The sequence below is a fragment of the Salmo salar genome, chromosome ssa03 (genome assembly GCF_905237065.1).
Source record: "Salmo salar chromosome ssa03, Ssal_v3.1, whole genome shotgun sequence".
Classification (NCBI taxonomy): Eukaryota; Metazoa; Chordata; class Actinopteri; order Salmoniformes; family Salmonidae; genus Salmo; species Salmo salar.
In genome coordinates, this window is record NC_059444.1 from 18,426,796 (window position 1) to 18,447,327 (window position 20,532).

Sequence of the window (20,532 nt, forward strand, 5' to 3'; positions counted from 1 at the left end):
TCCCCACCACCATCACCCCTACCAGACTACTGTCCCCACCACCATCACCCCTACCAGACTACTGTCCCCACCACCATCACCCCTACCAGACTACTGTCCCCACCACCATCACCCCTACCAGACTACTGTCCCCACCACCATCACCCCTACCAGACTACTGTCCCCACCACCATCACCCCTACCAGACTACTGTCCCCACCACCATCACCCCTACCAGACTACTGTCCCCACCACCATCACCCCTACCAGACTACTGTCCCCACCACCATCACCCCTACCAGACTACTGTCCCCACCACCATCACCCCTACCAGACTACTGTCCCCACCACCATCACCCCTACCAGACTACTGTCCCCACCACCACCACCCCTACCAGACTACTGTCCCCACCACCATCACCCCTACCAGACTACTGTCCCCACCACCATCACCCCTACCAGACTACTGTCCCCACCACCATCACCCCTACCAGACTACTGTCCCCACCACCACCACCCCTACCAGACTACTGTCCCCACCACCATCACCCCTACCAGACTACTGTCCCCACCACCATCACCCCTACCAGACTACTGTCCCCACCACCATCACCCCTACCAGACTACTGTCCCCACCACCATCACTCCTACCAGACTACTGTCCCCACCACCATCACCCCTACCAGACTACTGTCCCCACCACCATCACCCCTACCAGACTACTGTCCCCACCACCATCACCCCTACCAGACTACTGTCCCCACCACCATCACCCCTACCAGACTACTGTCCCCACCACCATCACCCCTACCAGACTACTGTCCCCACCACCATCACCCCTACCAGACTACTGTCCCCACCACCATCACCCCTACCAGACTACTGTCCCCACCACCACACCCCTACCAGACTACTGTCCCCACCACCATCACCCCTACCAGACTACTGTCCCCACCACCACCACCCCTACCAGACTACTGTCCCCACCACCATCACCCCTACCAGACTACTGTCCCCACCACCATCACCCCTACCAGACTACTGTCCCCACCACCATCACCCCTACCAGACTACTGTCCCCACCACCATCACCCCTACCAGACTACTGTCCCCACCACCATCACCCCTACCAGACTACTGTCCCCACCACCATCACCCCTACCAGACTACTGTCCCCACCACCATCACCCCTACCAGACTACTGTCCCCACCACCATCACCCCTACCAGACTACTGTCCCCACCACCACCACCCCTACCAGACTACTGTCCCCACCACCATCACCCCTACCAGACTACTGTCCCCACCACCATCACCACCCCAACCAGACTACTGTCCCCACCACCATCACCACCCCTACCAGACTACTGTCCCCACCACCATCACCACCCCTACCAGACTACTGTCCCCACCACCATCACCACCCCTACCAGACTACTGTCCCCACCACCATCACCCCTACCAGACTACTGTCCCCACCACCACCACCCCTACCAGACTACTGTCCCCACCACCATCACCCCTACCAGACTACTGTCCCCACCACCACCACCCCTACCAGACTACTGTCCCCACCACCATCACCCCTACCAGACTACTGTCCCCACCACCATCACCCCTACCAGACTACTGTCCCCACCACCATCACCCCTACCAGACTACTGTCCCCACCACCATCACCCCTACCAGACTACTGTCCCCACCACCACCACCCCTACCAGACTACTGTCCCCACCACCATCACCCCTACCAGACTACTGTCCCCACCACCATCACCCCTACCAGACTACTGTCCCCACCACCATCACCCCTACCAGACTACTGTCCCCACCACCATCACCCCTACCAGACTACTGTCCCCACCACCATCACCCCTACCAGACTACTGTCCCCCACCACCCCTACCAGACTACTGTCCCCACCACCCCTACCAGACTACTGTCCCCACCACCCCTACCAGACTACTGTCCCCACCACCCCTACCAGACTACTGTCCCCACCACCCCTACCAGACTACTGTCCCCACCACCATCACCCCTACCAGACTACTGTCCCCACCACCATCACCCCTACCAGACTACTGTCCCCACCACCACCACCCCTACCAGACTACTGTCCCCACCACCATCACCCCTCCCAGACTACTGTCCCCACCACCATCACCCCTACCAGACTACTGTCCCCACCACCATCACCCCTACCAGACTACTGTCCCCACCACCATCACTCCCTACCAGACTACTGTCCCCACCACCACCACCACCCCTACCAGACTACTGTCCCCACCACCACCACCCCTACCAGACTACTGTCCCCACCACCCCTACCAGACTACTGTCCCCACCACCATCACCCCTACCAGACTACTGTCCCCACCATCACCACCCCTACCAGACTACTGTCCCCACCACCATCACCCCTACCAGACTACTGTCCCCACCACCATCACCCCTACCAGACTACTGTCCCCACCACCATCACCCCTACCAGACTACTGTCCCCACCACCATCACCCCTACCAGACTACTGTCCCCACCACCATCACCCCTACCAGACTACTGTCCCCACCACCATCACCACCCCTACCAGACTACTGTCCCCACCACCATCACCACCCCTACCAGACTACTGTCCCCACCACCATCACCACCCCTACCAGACTACTGTCCCCACCACCATCACCCCTACCAGACTACTGTCCCCACCACCCCTACCAGACTACTGTCCCCACCACCACCACCCCTACCAGACTACTGTCCCCACCACCATCACCCCTACCAGACTACTGTCCCCACCACCATCACCCCTACCAGACTACTGTCCCCACCACCATCACTCCCTACCAGACTACTGTCCCCACCACCACCACCACCCCTACCAGACTACTGTCCCCACCACCATCACCCCTACCAGACTACTGTCCCCACCACCATCACCCCTACCAGACTACTGTCCCCACCACCATCACCCCTACCAGACTACTGTCCCCACCACCATCACCCCTACCAGACTACTGTCCCCACCACCATCACCCCTACCAGACTACTGTCCCCACCACCCCCTACCAGACTACTGTCCCCACCACCATCACCGCTACCAGACTACTGTCCCCACCACCATCACCCCTACCAGACTACTGTCCCCACCACCCCCTACCAGACTACTGTCCCCACCACCCCTACCAGACTACTGTCCCCACCACCCCTACCAGACTACTGTCCCCACCACCATCACCCCTACCAGACTACTGTCCCCACCACCATCACCCCTACCAGACTACTGTCCCCATCACCCCTACCAGACTACTGTCCCCACCACCACCACCCCTACCAGACTACTGTCCCCACCACCATCACCCCTACCAGACTACTGTCCCCACCACCATCACCCCTACCAGACTACTGTCCCCACCACCATCACCCCTACCAGACTACTGTCCCCACCACCATCACCCCTACCAGACTACTGTCCCCACCACCACCACCCCTACCAGACTACTGTCCCCACCACCATCACCCCTACCAGACTACTGTCCCCACCACCACCACCCCTACCAGACTACTGTCCCCACCACCATCACCCCTACCAGACTACTGTCCCCACCACCACCACCCCTACCAGACTACTGTCCCCACCACCATCACCCCTACCAGACTACTGTCCCCACCACCATCACCCCTACCAGACTACTGTCCCCACCACCACCACCCCTACCAGACTACTGTCCCCACCACCATCACCCCTACCAGACTACTGTCCCCACCACCACCACCCCTACCAGACTACTGTCCCCACCACCCCTACCAGACTACTGTCCCCACCATCCCTACCAGACTACTGTCCCCATCACCCCTACCAGACTACTGTCCCCACCACCACCACCCCTACCAGACTACTGTCCCCACCACCCCTACCAGACTACTGTCCCCACCACCACCCCTACCAGACTACTGTCCCCACCACCATCACCCCTACCAGACTACTGTCCCCATCACCCCTACCAGACTACTGTCCCCACCACCATCACCCCTACCAGACTACTGTCCCCACCACCATCACCCCTACCAGACTACTGTCCCCACCACCATCACCCCTACCAGACTACTGTCCCCACCACCATCACCCCTACCAGACTACTGTCCCCACCACCATCACCCCTACCAGACTACTGTCCCCACCACCACCACCCCTACCAGACTACTGTCCCCACCACCATCACCCCTACCAGACTACTGTCCCCACCACCATCACCACCCCTACCAGACTACTGTCCCCACCACCATCACCCCTACCAGACTACTGTCCCCACCACCCCTACCAGACTACTGTCCCCACCACCCCTACCAGACTACTGTCCCCACCACCATCACCCCTACCAGACTACTGTCCCCACCACCATCACCCCTACCAGACTACTGTCCCCACCACCATCACCCCTACCAGACTACTGTCCCCACCACCATCACCCCTACCAGACTACTGTCCCCACCACCATCACCCCTACCAGACTACTGTCCCCACCACCATCACCCCTACCAGACTACTGTCCCCACCACCATCACCCCTACCAGACTACTGTCCCCACCACCATCACCCCTACCAGACTACTGTCCCCACCACCACCACCCCTACCAGACTACTGTCCCCACCACCACCACCCCTACCAGACTACTGTCCCCACCACCACCACCCCTACCAGACTACTGTCCCCACCACCATCACCCCTACCAGACTACTGTCCCCACCACCATCACCCCTACCAGACTACTGTCCCCACCACCACCACCCCTACCAGACTACTGTCCCCACCACCATCACCCCTACCAGACTACTGTCCCCACCACCACCACCCCTACCAGACTACTGTCCCCACCACCCCTACCAGACTACTGTCCCCACCATCCCCTACCAGACTACTGTCCCCATCACCCCTACCAGACTACTGTCCCCACCACCATCACCCCTACCAGACTACTGTCCCCACCACCATCACCCCTACCAGACTACTGTCCCCACCACCACCACCCCTACCAGACTACTGTCCCCACCACCACCACCCCTACCAGACTACTGTCCCCACCACCATCACCCCTACCAGACTACTGTCCCCACCACCATCACCCCTACCAGACTACTGTCCCCACCACCATCACCCCTACCAGACTACTGTCCCCACCACCATCACCCCTACCAGACTACTGTCCCCACCACCATCACCCCTACCAGACTACTGTCCCCACCACCATCACTCCTACCAGACTACTGTCCCCACCACCATCACCCCTACCAGACTACTGTCCCCACCACCATCACCCCTACCAGACTACTGTCCCCACCACCATCACCCCTACCAGACTACTGTCCCCACCACCATCACCCCTACCAGACTACTGTCCCCACCACCATCACCCCTACCAGACTACTGTCCCCACCACCATCACCCCTACCAGACTACTGTCCCCACCACCATCACCCCTACCAGACTACTGTCCCCACCACCATCACCCCTACCAGACTACTGTCCCCACCACCATCACCCCTACCAGACTACTGTCCCCACCACCATCACCCCTACCAGACTACTGTCCCCACCACCATCACCCCTACCAGACTACTGTCCCCACCACCATCACCCCTACCAGACTACTGTCCCCACCACCATCACCCCTACCAGACTACTGTCCCCACCACCATCACCCCTACCAGACTACTGTCCCCACCACCATCACCCCTACCAGACTACTGTCCCCACCACCATCACCCCTACCAGACTACTGTCCCCACCACCATCACCCCTACCAGACTACTGTCCCCACCACCATCACCCCTACCAGACTACTGTCCCCACCACCATCACCCCTACCAGACTACTGTCCCCACCACCATCACCCCTACCAGACTACTGTCCCCACCACCATCACCCCTACCAGACTACTGTCCCCACCACCATCACCCCTACCAGACTACTGTCCCCACCACCATCACCCCTACCAGACTACTGTCCCCACCACCATCACCCCTACCAGACTACTGTCCCCACCACCATCACCCCTACCAGACTACTGTCCCCACCACCATCACCCCTACCAGACTACTGTCCCCACCACCATCACCCCTACCAGACTACTGTCCCCACCACCATCACCCCTACCAGACTACTGTCCCCACCACCATCACCCCTACCAGACTACTGTCCCCACCACCATCACCCCTACCAGACTACTGTCCCCACCACCATCACCCCTACCAGACTACTGTCCCCACCACCATCACCCCTACCAGACTACTGTCCCCACCACCATCACCCCTACCAGACTACTGTCCCCACCACCATCACCACCCCTACCAGACTACTGTCCCCACCACCATCCCACCCCTACCAGACTACTGTCCCCACCACCATCACCACCCCTACCAGACTACTGTCCCCACCACCATCACCACCCCTACCAGACTACTGTCCCCACCACCATCACCCCTACCAGACTACTGTCCCCACCACCATCACCACCCCTACCAGACTACTGTCCCCACCACCATCACCACCCCTACCAGACTACTGTCCCCACCACCATCACCACCCCTACCAGACTACTGTCCCCACCACCATCACCACCCCTACCAGACTACTGTCCCCACCACCATCACCCCTACCAGACTACTGTCCCCACACATCACCCCTACCAGACTACTGTCCCCACCACCATCACCCCTACCAGACTACTGTCCCCACCACCATCACCCCTACCAGACTACTGTCCCCACCACCATCACCCCTACCAGACTACTGTCCCCACCACCATCACCCCTACCAGACTACTGTCCCCACCACCATCACCCCTACCAGACTACTGTCCCCACCACCCCTACCAGACTACTGTCCCCACCACCCCTACCAGACTACTGTCCCCACCACCATCACCCCTACCAGACTACTGTCCCCACCACCACCACCACCCCTACCAGACTACTGTCCCCACCACCATCACCCCTACCAGACTACTGTCCCCACCACCACCACCCCTACCAGACTACTGTCCCCACCACCATCACCCCTACCAGACTACTGTCCCCACCACCATCACCCCTACCAGACTACTGTCCCCACCACCATCACCCCTACCAGACTACTGTCCCCACCACCACCACCCCTACCAGACTACTGTCCCCACCACCATCACCCCTACCAGACTACTGTCCCCACCACCATCACCCCTACCAGACTACTGTCCCCACCACCATCCACCCCTACCAGACTACTGTCCCCACCACCACCACCCCTACCAGACTACTGTCCCCACCACCATCACCCCCCTACCAGACTACTGTCCCCACCACCATCACCACCCCTACCAGACTACTGTCCCCACCACCATCACCACCCCTACCAGACTACTGTCCCCACCACCATCACCACCCCTACCAGACTACTGTCCCCACCACCATCACCACCCCTACCAGACTACTGTCCCCACCACCATCACCCCTACCAGACTACTGTCCCCACCACCACCACCCCCTACCAGACTACTGTCCCCACCACCATCACCCCTACCAGACTACTGTCCCCACCACCATCACCCCTACCAGACTACTGTCCCCACCACCATCACCCCTACCAGACTACTGTCCCCACCACCATCACCCCTACCAGACTACTGTCCCCACCACCATCACCCCTACCAGACTACTGTCCCCACCACCATCACCCCTACCAGACTACTGTCCCCACCACCATCACCCCTACCAGACTACTGTCCCCACCACCATCACCCCTACCAGACTACTGTCCCCACCACCCCTACCAGACTACTGTCCCCACTCACCCCTACCAGACTACTGTCCCCACCACCCCTACCAGACTACTGTCCCCACCACCCCTACCAGACTACTGTCCCCACCACCCCTACCAGACTACTGTCCCCACCACCCCTACCAGACTACTGTCCCCACCACCACACCCCTACCAGACTACTGTCCCCACCACCATCACCCCTACCAGACTACTGTCCCCACCACCACCACCCCTACCAGACTACTGTCCCCACCACCATCACCCCTACCAGACTACTGTCCCCACCACCATCACCCCTACCAGACTACTGTCCCCACCACCATCACCCCTACCAGACTACTGTCCCCACCACCATCACCCCTACCAGACTACTGTCCCCACCACCACCACCCCTACCAGACTACTGTCCCCACCACCATCACCCCTACCAGACTACTGTCCCCACCACCATCACCCCTACCAGACTACTGTCCCCACCACCATCACCCCTACCAGACTACTGTCCCCACCACCATCACCCCTACCAGACTACTGTCCCCACCACCATCACCCCTACCAGACTACTGTCCCCACCACCCCTACCAGACTACTGTCCCCACCACCCCTACCAGACTACTGTCCCCACCACCCCTACCAGACTACTGTCCCCACCACCCCTACCAGACTACTGTCCCCACCACCCCTACCAGACTACTGTCCCCACCACCATCACCCCTACCAGACTACTGTCCCCACCACCATCACCCCTACCAGACTACTGTCCCCACCACCACCACCCCTACCAGACTACTGTCCCCACCACCATCACCCCTCCCAGACTACTGTCCCCACCACCATCACCCCTACCAGACTACTGTCCCCACCACCATCACCCCTACCAGACTACTGTCCCCACCACCACCATCACTCCCTACCAGACTACTGTCCCCACCACCACCACCACCCCTACCAGACTACTGTCCCCACCACCACCACCCCTACCAGACTACTGTCCCCACCACCCCTACCAGACTACTGTCCCCACCACCATCACCCCTACCAGACTACTGTCCCCACCACCATCACCACCCCTACCAGACTACTGTCCCCACCACCACCACCCCCCTACCAGACTACTGTCCCCACCACCATCACCCCTACCAGACTACTGTCCCCACCACCATCACCCCTACCAGACTACTGTCCCCACCACCATCACCCCTACCAGACTACTGTCCCCACCACCATCACCCCTACCAGACTACTGTCCCCACCACCATCACCCCTACCAGACTACTGTCCCCACCACCATCACCCCTACCAGACTACTGTCCCCACCACCATCACCCCTACCAGACTACTGTCCCCACCACCATCACCCCTACCAGACTACTGTCCCCACCACCATCACCCTTACCAGACTACTGTCCCCACCACCATCACCCCTACCAGACTACTGTCCCCACCACCATCACTCCTACCAGACTACTGTCCCCACCACCATCACCCCTACCAGACTACTGTCCCCACCACCCCTACCAGACTACTGTCCCCACCACCATCACCCCTACCAGACTACTGTCCCCACCACCATCACCCCTACCAGACTACTGTCCCCACCACCATCACCCCTACCAGACACTGTCCCGATTCACGCAATACAGACATGCTGGCTGGCACTTGCACACACACCATCCATCAACTGGCACATTTATAGGCGTACACAGACACACACACTCTTAGTCACTAACTAGCTGGCACATTCACAGATACACTACATGACCAAAGGTATGTGAACACCTGCTCGTTGAACATCTCATTCCAAAATCATGGCCATTAATATGGAGTTGGTCCCTTTGCCGCTATAACAGCCTCCACTCTTCTGGGAAGGCTTTCTACTAAATGTTGGAATATTTCTGCAGGGACTTGCTTCCATTCAGCCACAGGAGCATTAGTGAGGTAAGGCACTGACGTTAGGCGATTAGGCCTGGCTCACAGTCGGCATTGCAATTCATCCCAAAGGTGTTTGATGGGGTTTAGGTCAGGGCTCTGTGCCGGCCAGTCAAGTTCTTCCACACGATCTCGACAAACCATTTCTGTATGGACCTCGCTTTGTGCATCAGGGCATTGTCATGCTGAAACAAGAAAGGGCCTTCCCCAAACTGTTGCCACAAAGTTGGAAGCACAGAATCTTCTAGAATGTCATTGTATACTGTAGAATTAAGATTTAAATTCACTGGAACTAAGGGGCCCGAACCATGAAAAACCGCTCCAGACCATTATTCCTGCTCCAACAAACTTTACAGTTGGCACTTTGCATTCAGGCAGGTAGCGTTCTCCTGGCATCCAGCAAACCCAGATTTGTCTGTCGGACTGCCAGATGGTGAATCACTCCATAGAACGTGTTTCTACTGCTGCAGAGTCCAATGGCGGCGAGCTTTACAGCCGAAGCTTGGCATTGCGTGTGATCTTAGGCTTGTGTGTGTTTGCTCAGCCATGGAAACAAATTTCATGAAGCTCCCGACGAACAGTTCTTGTGCTGAAGTTCCTTCCAGGGGCAGTTTGGAACTCAGTAGTGAGTGTTGCAACCGAGGACAGACGATTTGTACACGCTACGCGCTTCAGCACTCGGTGGTCCCGTTCTGTGAGCTTGTGTGGCCTACCACTTCGCGGCTGAGCTGTTGTTGTGCCTAGGTGTTTCCACTTCACAATAACACCACTTACAGTTGACCGGGACAGCTCTAGCAGAACAGAAATTTGACAAACTGACTTATTGAAAAGGTGGTGTCCTATGACGTTGAAAGTCACTGAGCTCTTCAGTAAGGCCATTCTAATGCCAAATGTTGTCTATGGAGATTTCATGGCTGTGTGCTCAATTTTATACAAGTGTCAGCAATGGGTGTGGCTGAAACAGCCAAATCCACCACTAATTTGAAGGGGTGTCCACATACTTTTGTATATATGCGCGATTACACACATATGCATGCACACACAATAACGGCATTTTAAGTATTCAGCGAAGAGCCTCAGGTGCCATCAATACGGAGCACACATTTCTGCATTATACATGCATGCACATCTGGGTGAGGGGCGGAACGAGGGGATAGAAGAGGGAGAGACGGAGAGGGAAGATCAAGCAGGCAGGGGCTTGGGAGTGTTGGAGGGAGAGATGAAGAGATGGAGGAGCATGGATGCCAACCTTGAGTCTGTTCCCTCTAGGATCCTGTCGGCGTGGTCACCGATGACTTCCTGTCGCAGATAGTAGAGCATACGGACCCTAAGGAGAACTCTGTGGGAGGGAGAGAGAGGGGAAAGAGGGGGAGGAGAGAGAGAGAGGAAAGTGGGGAGATATATAGAGAGAGATTGGAGGGAGAAAGAAAATGATATGAAGAGAGGGGGAGGGTAAAAAAAGGAAAGAGTGAGTGTTTAACTCTGGTTGGTGCACGTGTGCCAGCAGCAGTAGCTGGGTAGAGCGACAGTAGTGGCTCTTTGGCACGAACCCCTGGCCATCCATCATGCTGCCAGGCCTGATTAGCCACGCTGCGCACCAGCCTGACAGATGGCACCACATAATCACCCCTGTGTGTGCCGCCTTTCACCCGCATCCAACAGGTCTGCCTGGCACCTGGCCTGGCGCCAGCCTCGGCCCCAAAAACCTGGCCGTCGCAAAATCTCCCCAACAACAGCAGATTAGAAAGAAAAAGAGCGGAGAGGAGAAGAAGAGTTGTGGCCAAGGAAGAAGGAGGAGGAGTAAATAGGACACTGCCTAGAACTAAACAAAAGAGTGAAGTGAAAAGTGTGTTGGTGTCTGTCACTAGCAGCTAACTCATGGGAAATAGGATTACTGGGGGCTGTGGATGGGGACTGTGTTCTAAATGAAACCACCAACTGTGTTGGCCTATCCATGTGTGGAAACTTGGGTGTTTTGTGTTTGGTTTGAGGTTCGAGGTCAAAGGGCTGACAAAAGGCTCACTTGTTCTTGTGGTGTTTCAGCGACAGCGTTGGGGTTAGAGGTCAGGATTTGGGTTTAAAGGTCAGTTGTGACTTACTTGTTACAGTGGTGTTTGAGGTGTCTCTTGTAGCTGTCCTCCTGCAGTAGCAGGTCAGGGTTACAGCTGGCCAGCCACTCTGCCCTGGGGAGCTGGGGAGGGGCAGGCAGGGCTGGTTTTCCCTTCTTCCCCTTACGACCCCGCGGTACTGGAGTAGACAGACCTACAGGAGTGGGGGGAGTATAACAATGGTCAGACAAGTCCACACTCACATGTTAAAAATGTCAAATTCAGATGACATCTCTTTAAACAAGAGACCTGGGTTGGCCAAGTCTAGTATCAGCAAAGACTTGATTATTTATTTAAACCATTTCAAATGGATATTTGCAAACTATAATTGAAAACAATAGCAACTAATTGGGCCAATTGGAGTCCATGTTTTTTTTTTAACCAATCAGACTCTAGTGTTGGCTTCTGAGCGAAACCAATGAGGATTAAGGTCAAACAAGTCCAGAATCTGAACCAGTTGGAACCAGACCGCCACAATGTTAGACTAAGGTCAGGTCAGGTGTAGTGGGGAGGACTGTGAAAAATCCTATGGAATTCAATGGATGTTTTTGGGAAGGCCTTGCGGAGCAGTTCATCAGGGTGTTACTGAGCGGAAAGTGTGTGTTTATGTTGTAGCTAAGCTATGGTTGTGCTGCGGTAGGAGTGTGTAGGAATACATACCGGAGTGGTTGGTGAGTGTGCGACTCTGTCCGTCCTCAGAGGGCGTGATGAGGTCCCAGATGAAGCGCTTGATGTTCTCGTCTCCACGGTAGTGCAGCAGGCAGTAGGCCAGCAGGGCGCGGCAGATGGTCTCCACGTCTTGCTCCTGCAGGGGCCGCTTGAAACGCCCGCGGGACAGGATGTCTCCCCAGCGACCCCACCTAGCAGGGAGGGAACGGGGGAGGATAGAAAAAGGGTGAAGGAGAGGGGGGAGGGAGAGAGGGGAATTTAGTCTGTCTGGAGTATTATCATTTATCCCGATGATTGACATTTACAGTGTCGGGCTGGGAGGTTCCATACTGTTCCATCCCTCCTCATCCACTACAGTAAATGAAGAGAGGAGGGGGTAGGTGTGGCTGGGTCTGTGTTATGTCTGGCTCTCTGAACTTCAACCACGGTCCAATGTCACACCGCGATCTGATTCCGTGACACACTTCATTCATGACTGCACACTCAACTGACATCACATCTCACTACTGTGGGTGACCCAGAGTAGAACAACTGGCCGAAGACTTGTCTCTCCCTAAACGCTTTGACACAACGGTGAGATAACCCTAGTTGGCATGCAGCCCACCAATCCCTCAATTCTAGTACGATCAATTTGACTTTGTGTGTGTTTGTGGGTCGATGGAGACTAGGTCTGGGTTAGGGAGGAGGATCGAGAGAGGGAGTCAATGGCAGCAGCGTCAGTTGAGGGGAAGAGTTCTCAGACGTGATGGCCCTATAATTTGCCCTATAGCCCAGGGGTCTAGACAGTAGTCGAGTCGGTCAGATTGTGAAAAACAACTCCACTGCTGGTCAGACGTGGTTGGTGCGTGCAGCCAGCCGTGATCTGTCACTGTAGAGGGCAGTCGGGCATGGCGACTAATGAGTGTGTGTGTGTGTGTGTGTGTGTCAGGTCACTGTGCATGTGTGTGATTGGTTCACTGTGTGTGTGTGTGTGTGTGTGTGTGTTGGGTCATATTAGGAGTTGGGTTCGTGTGTGTGCAAGTAAGCAGGCATGTTTAATGGTCCCATGCGTATCAGAGCATCAGATTGCTGTGTATGTTAAATGACCCTACATGTGAGTGGACAAGCATTAGCACTCTATGACCATTATTCTCCCCAGACCACCGCAGCATGTGTTTAGCCAGACGCAAGCATACATCCTCAGCCTCATCATACTTCAAGGACCTGGCAGACAATAAACCAGACAGGATATGACATCTCTCAGGTGGACATCCTGAGCGAGATGTAGATATGGTAATAGCCCTCTGGTAGGCTTGTGGCAGTGTCTGACATATTTCTTCCATCCCCCTGCAGTCTCAGGAATTTAGCGGTAGATAATAGAATGGGCACGTCTCCATACCAAATTTACCACTATGGCAAAAATCAGGTCGATCGCCTAGTCTGTGAAGACTGCAAAGTGGATAGTTAACCAAATCACTAAAAACCTACTAAATTGGCTCAGGTCTACGAGGGGTATGTAGTAGAGATGTTCTGACCTGCCCATACTCTTAATCGTATCCGTAAAATGACAGTCGGATTGGATGAGACTAGTGATCGGAAAAAACTGTTTTCATATGCCTAAAATGATCATCTTTTTCCCTACCCTCTCCCCGCTAGTTAGATATTATGCACATTGATAGCTTGCTAGATATTATGCACATTGATAGCTTGCTAGATATTATGCACATTGATAGCTTGCTAGATATTATGCACATTGATAGCTTGCTAGATATTATGCACATTGATAGCTTGCTAGATATTATGCACATTGATAACTTGCTAGATATTATGCACATTGATAACTTGCTATCATAGTATTAGGCTAGCAGGAGGCAATCTAAATGATTAAACCGAAAGAGAAGTGATCGGGTGAAATTATTAAACAAGTGAGTGGACACAGAAATACAACTCCAATCAAAGCAGCAGGATCAGCGTACAGCCCGCCCTTCTATTTACAAACAGACAAACTAGCCAGTTGAGTTTAGACTACGTAGCACTTCGCACTTGATTGAAAGACGTAAATTGGCACCCATAAATATACGTTTTAGATCACAGATAATTACAAGAAAACTCTTGATCATATCAGGAAAACTGCTAGTATGTAGAGTTACCCTTCCAAAAGGGCCAGGGTTTAGAGAACAGTCAACCTTTCTGAAAGAATAACAAACATGTTAGAGATGTCCACTCACCCATAAACCAGCAGGTTCTTCTCCACCCTGAAGCACTCGCTGCGGGGGTACCCATGGGCTCGGTCCTGGGGCCGCCTGGGTTTGGTCAAGGGCTTCTCGTTCTCGCCGTCACTTTCCAGCTCGGAGAACTCGGCCAATTCGTCCTCCTTCATCGAGCTGTAGTGGCGTGTCTGCTTCCGCACCCTCGGAGTGTCAATCACAAGGGTGTTCTTGGAGAAAAGAAATACGTGTCAAAAACCCCAATCACACTTTCCTCTCTCCTCCATCTCCCAAGTGTTAAAATGCACAAAAAAAAGGTAGCATGATGTTTTTATTATTGACCTCATTAGCATAGTTTCCCTACTAAGCTCAATATAGCTATAAAAAAACAGCTGACGTGTCTGTTTATGCGGCTGGATTAAGTGCTATACTCCAGGGCCCTTGAGGAGAGGGAGGGCGAGTACGGGAGCGGCGTGGGGTAGAGGAGAGAAAAGGACTTGCTTTCGACTGACTAAGTGATGTCTCTGTTCCCCTCCGGAGGCAGCGTAAGCTGCTTACTGCCTCTGGGTCCACTGAAGAGGGGAACGCAGGGTAATTAAGGAATATAAAGAGATTCCCACGGCCACCATTTTAAATTAGCTTGCCGTAGCCCAGTTATGACTGGGGCTCCACACATGGCTAGCCTGGGGTAATAAGACAAATTAATTAACGCTTTAGATTTGCGTATGAGGGAGAGAATACCACTGACCTCTGACATTGTAACGTGGTGTCTACAGGGAGGGGAATGCTGGTGTGGTTTCTACCATTCCCATAGCGGTTAAGAGCGTTGGACCAGTAACCGAAAGGTAGCTGGTTTCAAATCCCGAGCCGACAAGGTGAAAAAATCTGCCGATCTGCCCATTAGCAAGGCAGTTAACTCCCCAAGGTCGATGTCCGTGCGGAAATCTAATTAGATTAATACAACAGTCTATTTAAGGTAGAGATGGTTTTTTTTTGCATTGGATGAATATTATTTATCGGCTTTTTTATTTCTTTATTTTTATCATCAGACAAAAGCCGGCTATTACCGGCTAATGGAAACCCTTGCATCGGCTACATCTTGATTTACCCAGTTTATCAATGGAGATTTAGCAGTAAAATAAATGACCACCATTATGTGGTTGTAGTTATATTGGTAAAAACAAAGTCAAATTGATTGTAAACTCAGCAAAAAAAGAATGTCTCCTCCTGTCACCCGTAAACTTGTGACTAACAAATGGAATAATGTATCCCTGAACAAAGGGGGGGGGGTCAAAATCAAAATGAACAGTCAGTATCTGGTGTGGCCACCAGCTGCATTAAGTACTGCAGTGCATCTCCTCATGGACTGCACCAGATTAGCCAGTTCTTGCTGTGAGATGTTACCCCACTCTTCCGCCAAGGCACCTGCAAGTTCCCGGACATTTCTGGGGGAATGGCCCTAGCCCTCACCCTCTGATCCAACAGGTCCCAGACGAGCTCAATGGGATTGAGATCCAGGCTCTTCGCTGGCCATGGCAGAGCACTGACATTCCTGTCTTGCAGGAAATCAGTACAGTACAGGCCTCGGTGTAACGCTCATTCCTTCAACGATAAACGCAAATCCGACCATCACCCCTGGTGAGACAAAACCGCGACTCGTCAGTGAAGAGCACTTTTTGCCAGTCCTGTCTGGTCCAGCGACGGTGGGTTTGTGCCCATAGGCGACGTTGTTGCCGGTGATATCTGGTGAGGACCTGCCTTACTACAGGCCTACAAGCCCTCAGTCCAGCCTCTCTCAGCCTACTGCGGACAGTCTGAGCACTGGTGGAGGGATTGTGCGTTCCTGGTGTAACTCGGGCAGTTGTTGTTGCCATCCTGTACCTGTCCCGCAGGTGTGATGTTCGGATGTACCAATCCTGTGCAGGTGTTGTTACATGTGATCTGCCACTACGAGGACGATCAGCTGTCCGTCCTGTCTCCCTGTAGCGCTGTCTTAGGCGTGTCATGACGTTGGCCTGTTGGTGAGGTTTATGATCCCCATAAATACCTTTCCTCTCTCTCTAGTCTACAGAGTGACTCTTGGAAAGCCCTTTGTTAACATAGAGAGTCTGGTAACATCAAAAGGGTGGTGAACAGAACCATATTTCGGTAATCCAACCAGCTGAAAATATGCGTTGGTACTTAAAGAATATGATGTCAGTTCTGTTGTCATCTGAGACATTATTACTGATGATAGGATGACAAACTGTAACTTGGAAAGTCTACACATTCTAGTTATCAGATTCACATGGAATTGTTGTGCAATTTAAATGTTTAAATATGAAACTATTTGTGAAAAGATGAAATGTAATTTTAGCTTCTAAATGAGAGAATTGTTTCCATAAGGTAAATTCTGTTCACTCCGTGGCCCCGCCCAAGTGAACAGACATTGGTTGTAAACTATGAAACACGCCCTTCTCTCCCCACTACATAAGCCCCCCTTAACTTCTTTGGGATAGGGGGCAGTATTTTCACGTCCGGATGAAAAGCGTGCCCAAATTAAACTGCCTGTTTCTCAGGCCCAGAAGCTAGGATATTCAATTGGTAGATTTGGATAGAAAACACTCTGAAGTTTCTAAAACTGTTTGAATGATGTCTGTGAGTATAACAGAACTTATTTGGCAGGCGAAACCCCGAGGTCACTCTCTTTTCAATGGGGTTTCTTTGGGAACCTACATTTCTAAGGCAGTTGTTTGCAGTTCCTATCGCTTCCACTGCATGTCAACAGTCTTTAGAAATTGGTTGATGTTTTTCCTTTGTGTAATGAAGAAGTACGGCTGTCCAGAACGAGGCTCGAGGGAAGTGTACTGTTTGATAGAGGCGCGTGACCAGAAAGCACGCTCCACATTATTTTCCCCGGGTATTGAACGCTGTTTATCCCGTCTTAAATTTGATCGATTATTTACATTAAAAAATACCTAAAGTTGTTTTAGGAAAGTTGTTTGAAATGTTTGGACAGCGGTTACAGGTAACTTATTACATATTTTGTAGTCATGCTGGGCGAGTTGGAACAGGTGTTTTTCTGGATCAAACGCGCCAAATAAATGGACATTTTGGATATATAACGATGGAATTAATCGAACAAAAGGACCATTTGTGATGGTTATGGGACATATTGGAGTGCCAACAGAAGAAGATCTTCAAAGGTAAGGCATGCATTATATGTTATTTCTGACTTTTGTGTTGTGCCTGGCGGGTTGAATTCTGATCGTCTGTATTTGTTTGATTGTCCTCAGATAATAGCATGGTTTGCTTTTGCCGTAAAGCCTATTGAAATCGGACACTGTGGTTGGATTAACAGAAGTATATCTTTAAAATGGTGTATAATACTTGTATGTTTGAGGAATTCTAATTATGAGATTTGTTGTTTGAATTTGGCGCCCTGCAATATCACTGGCTGTTGTCGAGGTGGGACGCTAGCATCCCACATATCCCAGAGAAGTTAAGCTTTATTTTGATGTATTACACTTGTGATTTGATGAAAGTTAAATATTTATAGTAATTTAATTTGAATTTGGCGCTCTGCAATTTCACCAGATGTTGGCTAATGTAATGATATTGAACTCAAAAGATACCCAACGATTAAACAGAGCAGTAGCTAAGTGTATCTGTCTGGATCAAGTGCCACTGTGACTTTGGCTAATTAGCCTTCTTGTTTTTGCCTTGGTATCATTTTGGAATAGAGTATCTTGATGGTATCTAATATCGTGATATTAAACCAAAATTCTGGTATCGTGACAACACTACCGGTTACAGTTCAACCCTCAGCATTTTATTTTGCATTCCTTGAGAGACAAATACTGACCAAGCCAAGTCTTTGCCCCTTAGGTCATCCCTGTTACACTACATTTCCCACAATACAGTTTCCCGAAGCTCACCCGTCCATTGATGGCTTCCATGTCGAGCTCCGCCTTCTTGGCCCACTTCTGCCAGAAGTCCGGGTCCTCCAGGGAAATGTCCGTCCTGTTCCCAGCGGCCACAAAGCTCGCCTGGGGAGAAAGGTAAAAGAAGAAATGGTCCCAACGGTGAATCTCCTGAATGCATTTTCTCCGCCTTTCTTTTCCAATTACGCTTTTGATCTCAAATAAGTGCTGCTGGGTTGGCCACTGGAACAAGCTCCCAGTGACACTGCACAGTTTGATTCTGAAAGAGCCTGGCTCTCTACTGGTAATGAGCATAGAAATATAATTACTAGAATGGGCCATCAGTACACCTAGACCCATTGACTTGAATGGGAAATCTGTTATAGTAATTCAATTCCTATGTTACTGACCACTAAAATGAAGGAACACGCTACAAAAAGGGTGCTAAGAACACATGGGAGACAGCGTATTGAAGCTACCTTGGCGAAGGTGGACCCCTTGCCCTCGGACTCAATGGTGATGGTCTGGGTTCGTCTCAGGAGGATCTGGTCAATGTCCTCTTCGCAGAACTTCGAGCCCTCGTCCTCCTCGTCCATCAGAGCTCCATAGGCTCCTTTACGGAGGAGGTCCTCCACCTCCTTCTTAGACAGCTGTGGCACCTGAGGTGGTGGAGCACATTTGATGGTTTAGACAACTGAGCTCAGCATATCAACAATAGTTCACCTTTATTAAGACAATTAAATATGGTTGAGAAGAACCTCTCTTCACAAAGGCAGGTGAGCAATCTAACTGTTTTAGAGATGTATTCAACAGGGGGGGGCACACAGAACGTTGAAAAACAATACTAACACGTCCCCAAGCCTGGTCTTACTATTTAACTGTGTCAGATCTGTGTTAACTGTGCGTGTGTTTGTGTGTCTTACCCCGTTGGCTGCATTTTCTCGGCCACTCATGGACTGCAGCACAGCCTTGTCGAGGCCCAGCTTGAGGCTGGCCTTGTCAAACATCTCCCTCTCATAGGAGTTCCTGGTGATCAGTCTGTAGATTTTCACTGCCTTGCTCTGGCCAATCCTGTGGCATCTGGCTTGTGCCTGAGAGAGGGGGAGGAAAAGAGAGCGAGGGAGAGGAAAAGAGAGCGAGAGAGATGGAGAGAAAAAGCTTGCTTAGATTGAGTAGACCAACTGACAACAACAAACAAAGTCATGTAGTGGTGTACCAGCGGTGTGATCATTGTTTCCTGTTGTTCTTGTTTTATGAACCTGTGTACTGCGTTTCCACATGTGTCTCTACTGTATCTTAACAGGACTGTCTTCTTTCAAAGTCTACTGAAGTAGCACTGTATTTACCTGTGTGGTAGTGACCACAGTATTCCATAAATTGCATCTTCAACTTGAGTATTTAACAAAATGGTAACGCTCTATTTCCAAGCCCAGCCCACTCACCTGTAAGTCATTCTGTGGGTTCCAATCCGAGTCAAAGATGATGCAGGTGTCAGCAGCGGTCAGGTTGATGCCCAGGCCTCCGGCCCGGGTACACAGCAGGAAGACAAAGCGGTCAGAGTCCGGACGAGAGAAGCGGTCAATCGCAGCCTGCCGAAGGTTACCCCTCACACGGCCGTCGATACGTTCATACGGGTACCTGGTCGGATGGAGACAGCCATACACAGCTTTATCAACAGATTCAACACAATCATAAAAAACTACCCACAATGACTTTGTCATTGATGTGCTCGCTGTCATTGATGTGCTCACGCAGATGACTAGTAAAATACATTACATTTATATATAGTATGAAATACGGTGAAGCTCAAATGCATCAACAATTAAAATCAGAAGATTAGGGTAGGGTTCTCAAAATCACAATTTCTTTCGTTTTTGTTTTAAGAATTGGCTTGCAGGCCGCATCTGGCACACAGGGCCCCAGTTTCAGTCCCCTGGGTTAGGTAAGAGTGGAATGGAAGACAA

The 20,532-nt window shown here is 52.6% G+C and overlaps 1 protein-coding gene across 1 annotated transcript in view; it reads right to left on the reverse strand.

Annotated features, from left to right (window-relative positions):
- LOC106598783 (chromodomain-helicase-DNA-binding protein 7) overlaps nucleotides 1-20,532 on the reverse strand; it is a 79,620-nt gene that overhangs the window by 23,195 nt on the left and 35,893 nt on the right. Inside the window, exons 13-20 of the mRNA XM_045714589.1 lie at nucleotides 20,011-20,206; nucleotides 19,492-19,659; nucleotides 19,048-19,227; nucleotides 18,584-18,694; nucleotides 14,688-14,896; nucleotides 12,472-12,671; nucleotides 11,803-11,965; nucleotides 10,953-11,042 (exon numbers count right to left, since the gene is read on the reverse strand). Coding sequence (XP_045570545.1) covers nucleotides 10,953-11,042; nucleotides 11,803-11,965; nucleotides 12,472-12,671; nucleotides 14,688-14,896; nucleotides 18,584-18,694; nucleotides 19,048-19,227; nucleotides 19,492-19,659; nucleotides 20,011-20,206 — 1,317 coding nt within the window. The remainder of the gene's footprint in view (nucleotides 1-10,952; nucleotides 11,043-11,802; nucleotides 11,966-12,471; nucleotides 12,672-14,687; nucleotides 14,897-18,583; nucleotides 18,695-19,047; nucleotides 19,228-19,491; nucleotides 19,660-20,010; nucleotides 20,207-20,532) is intronic.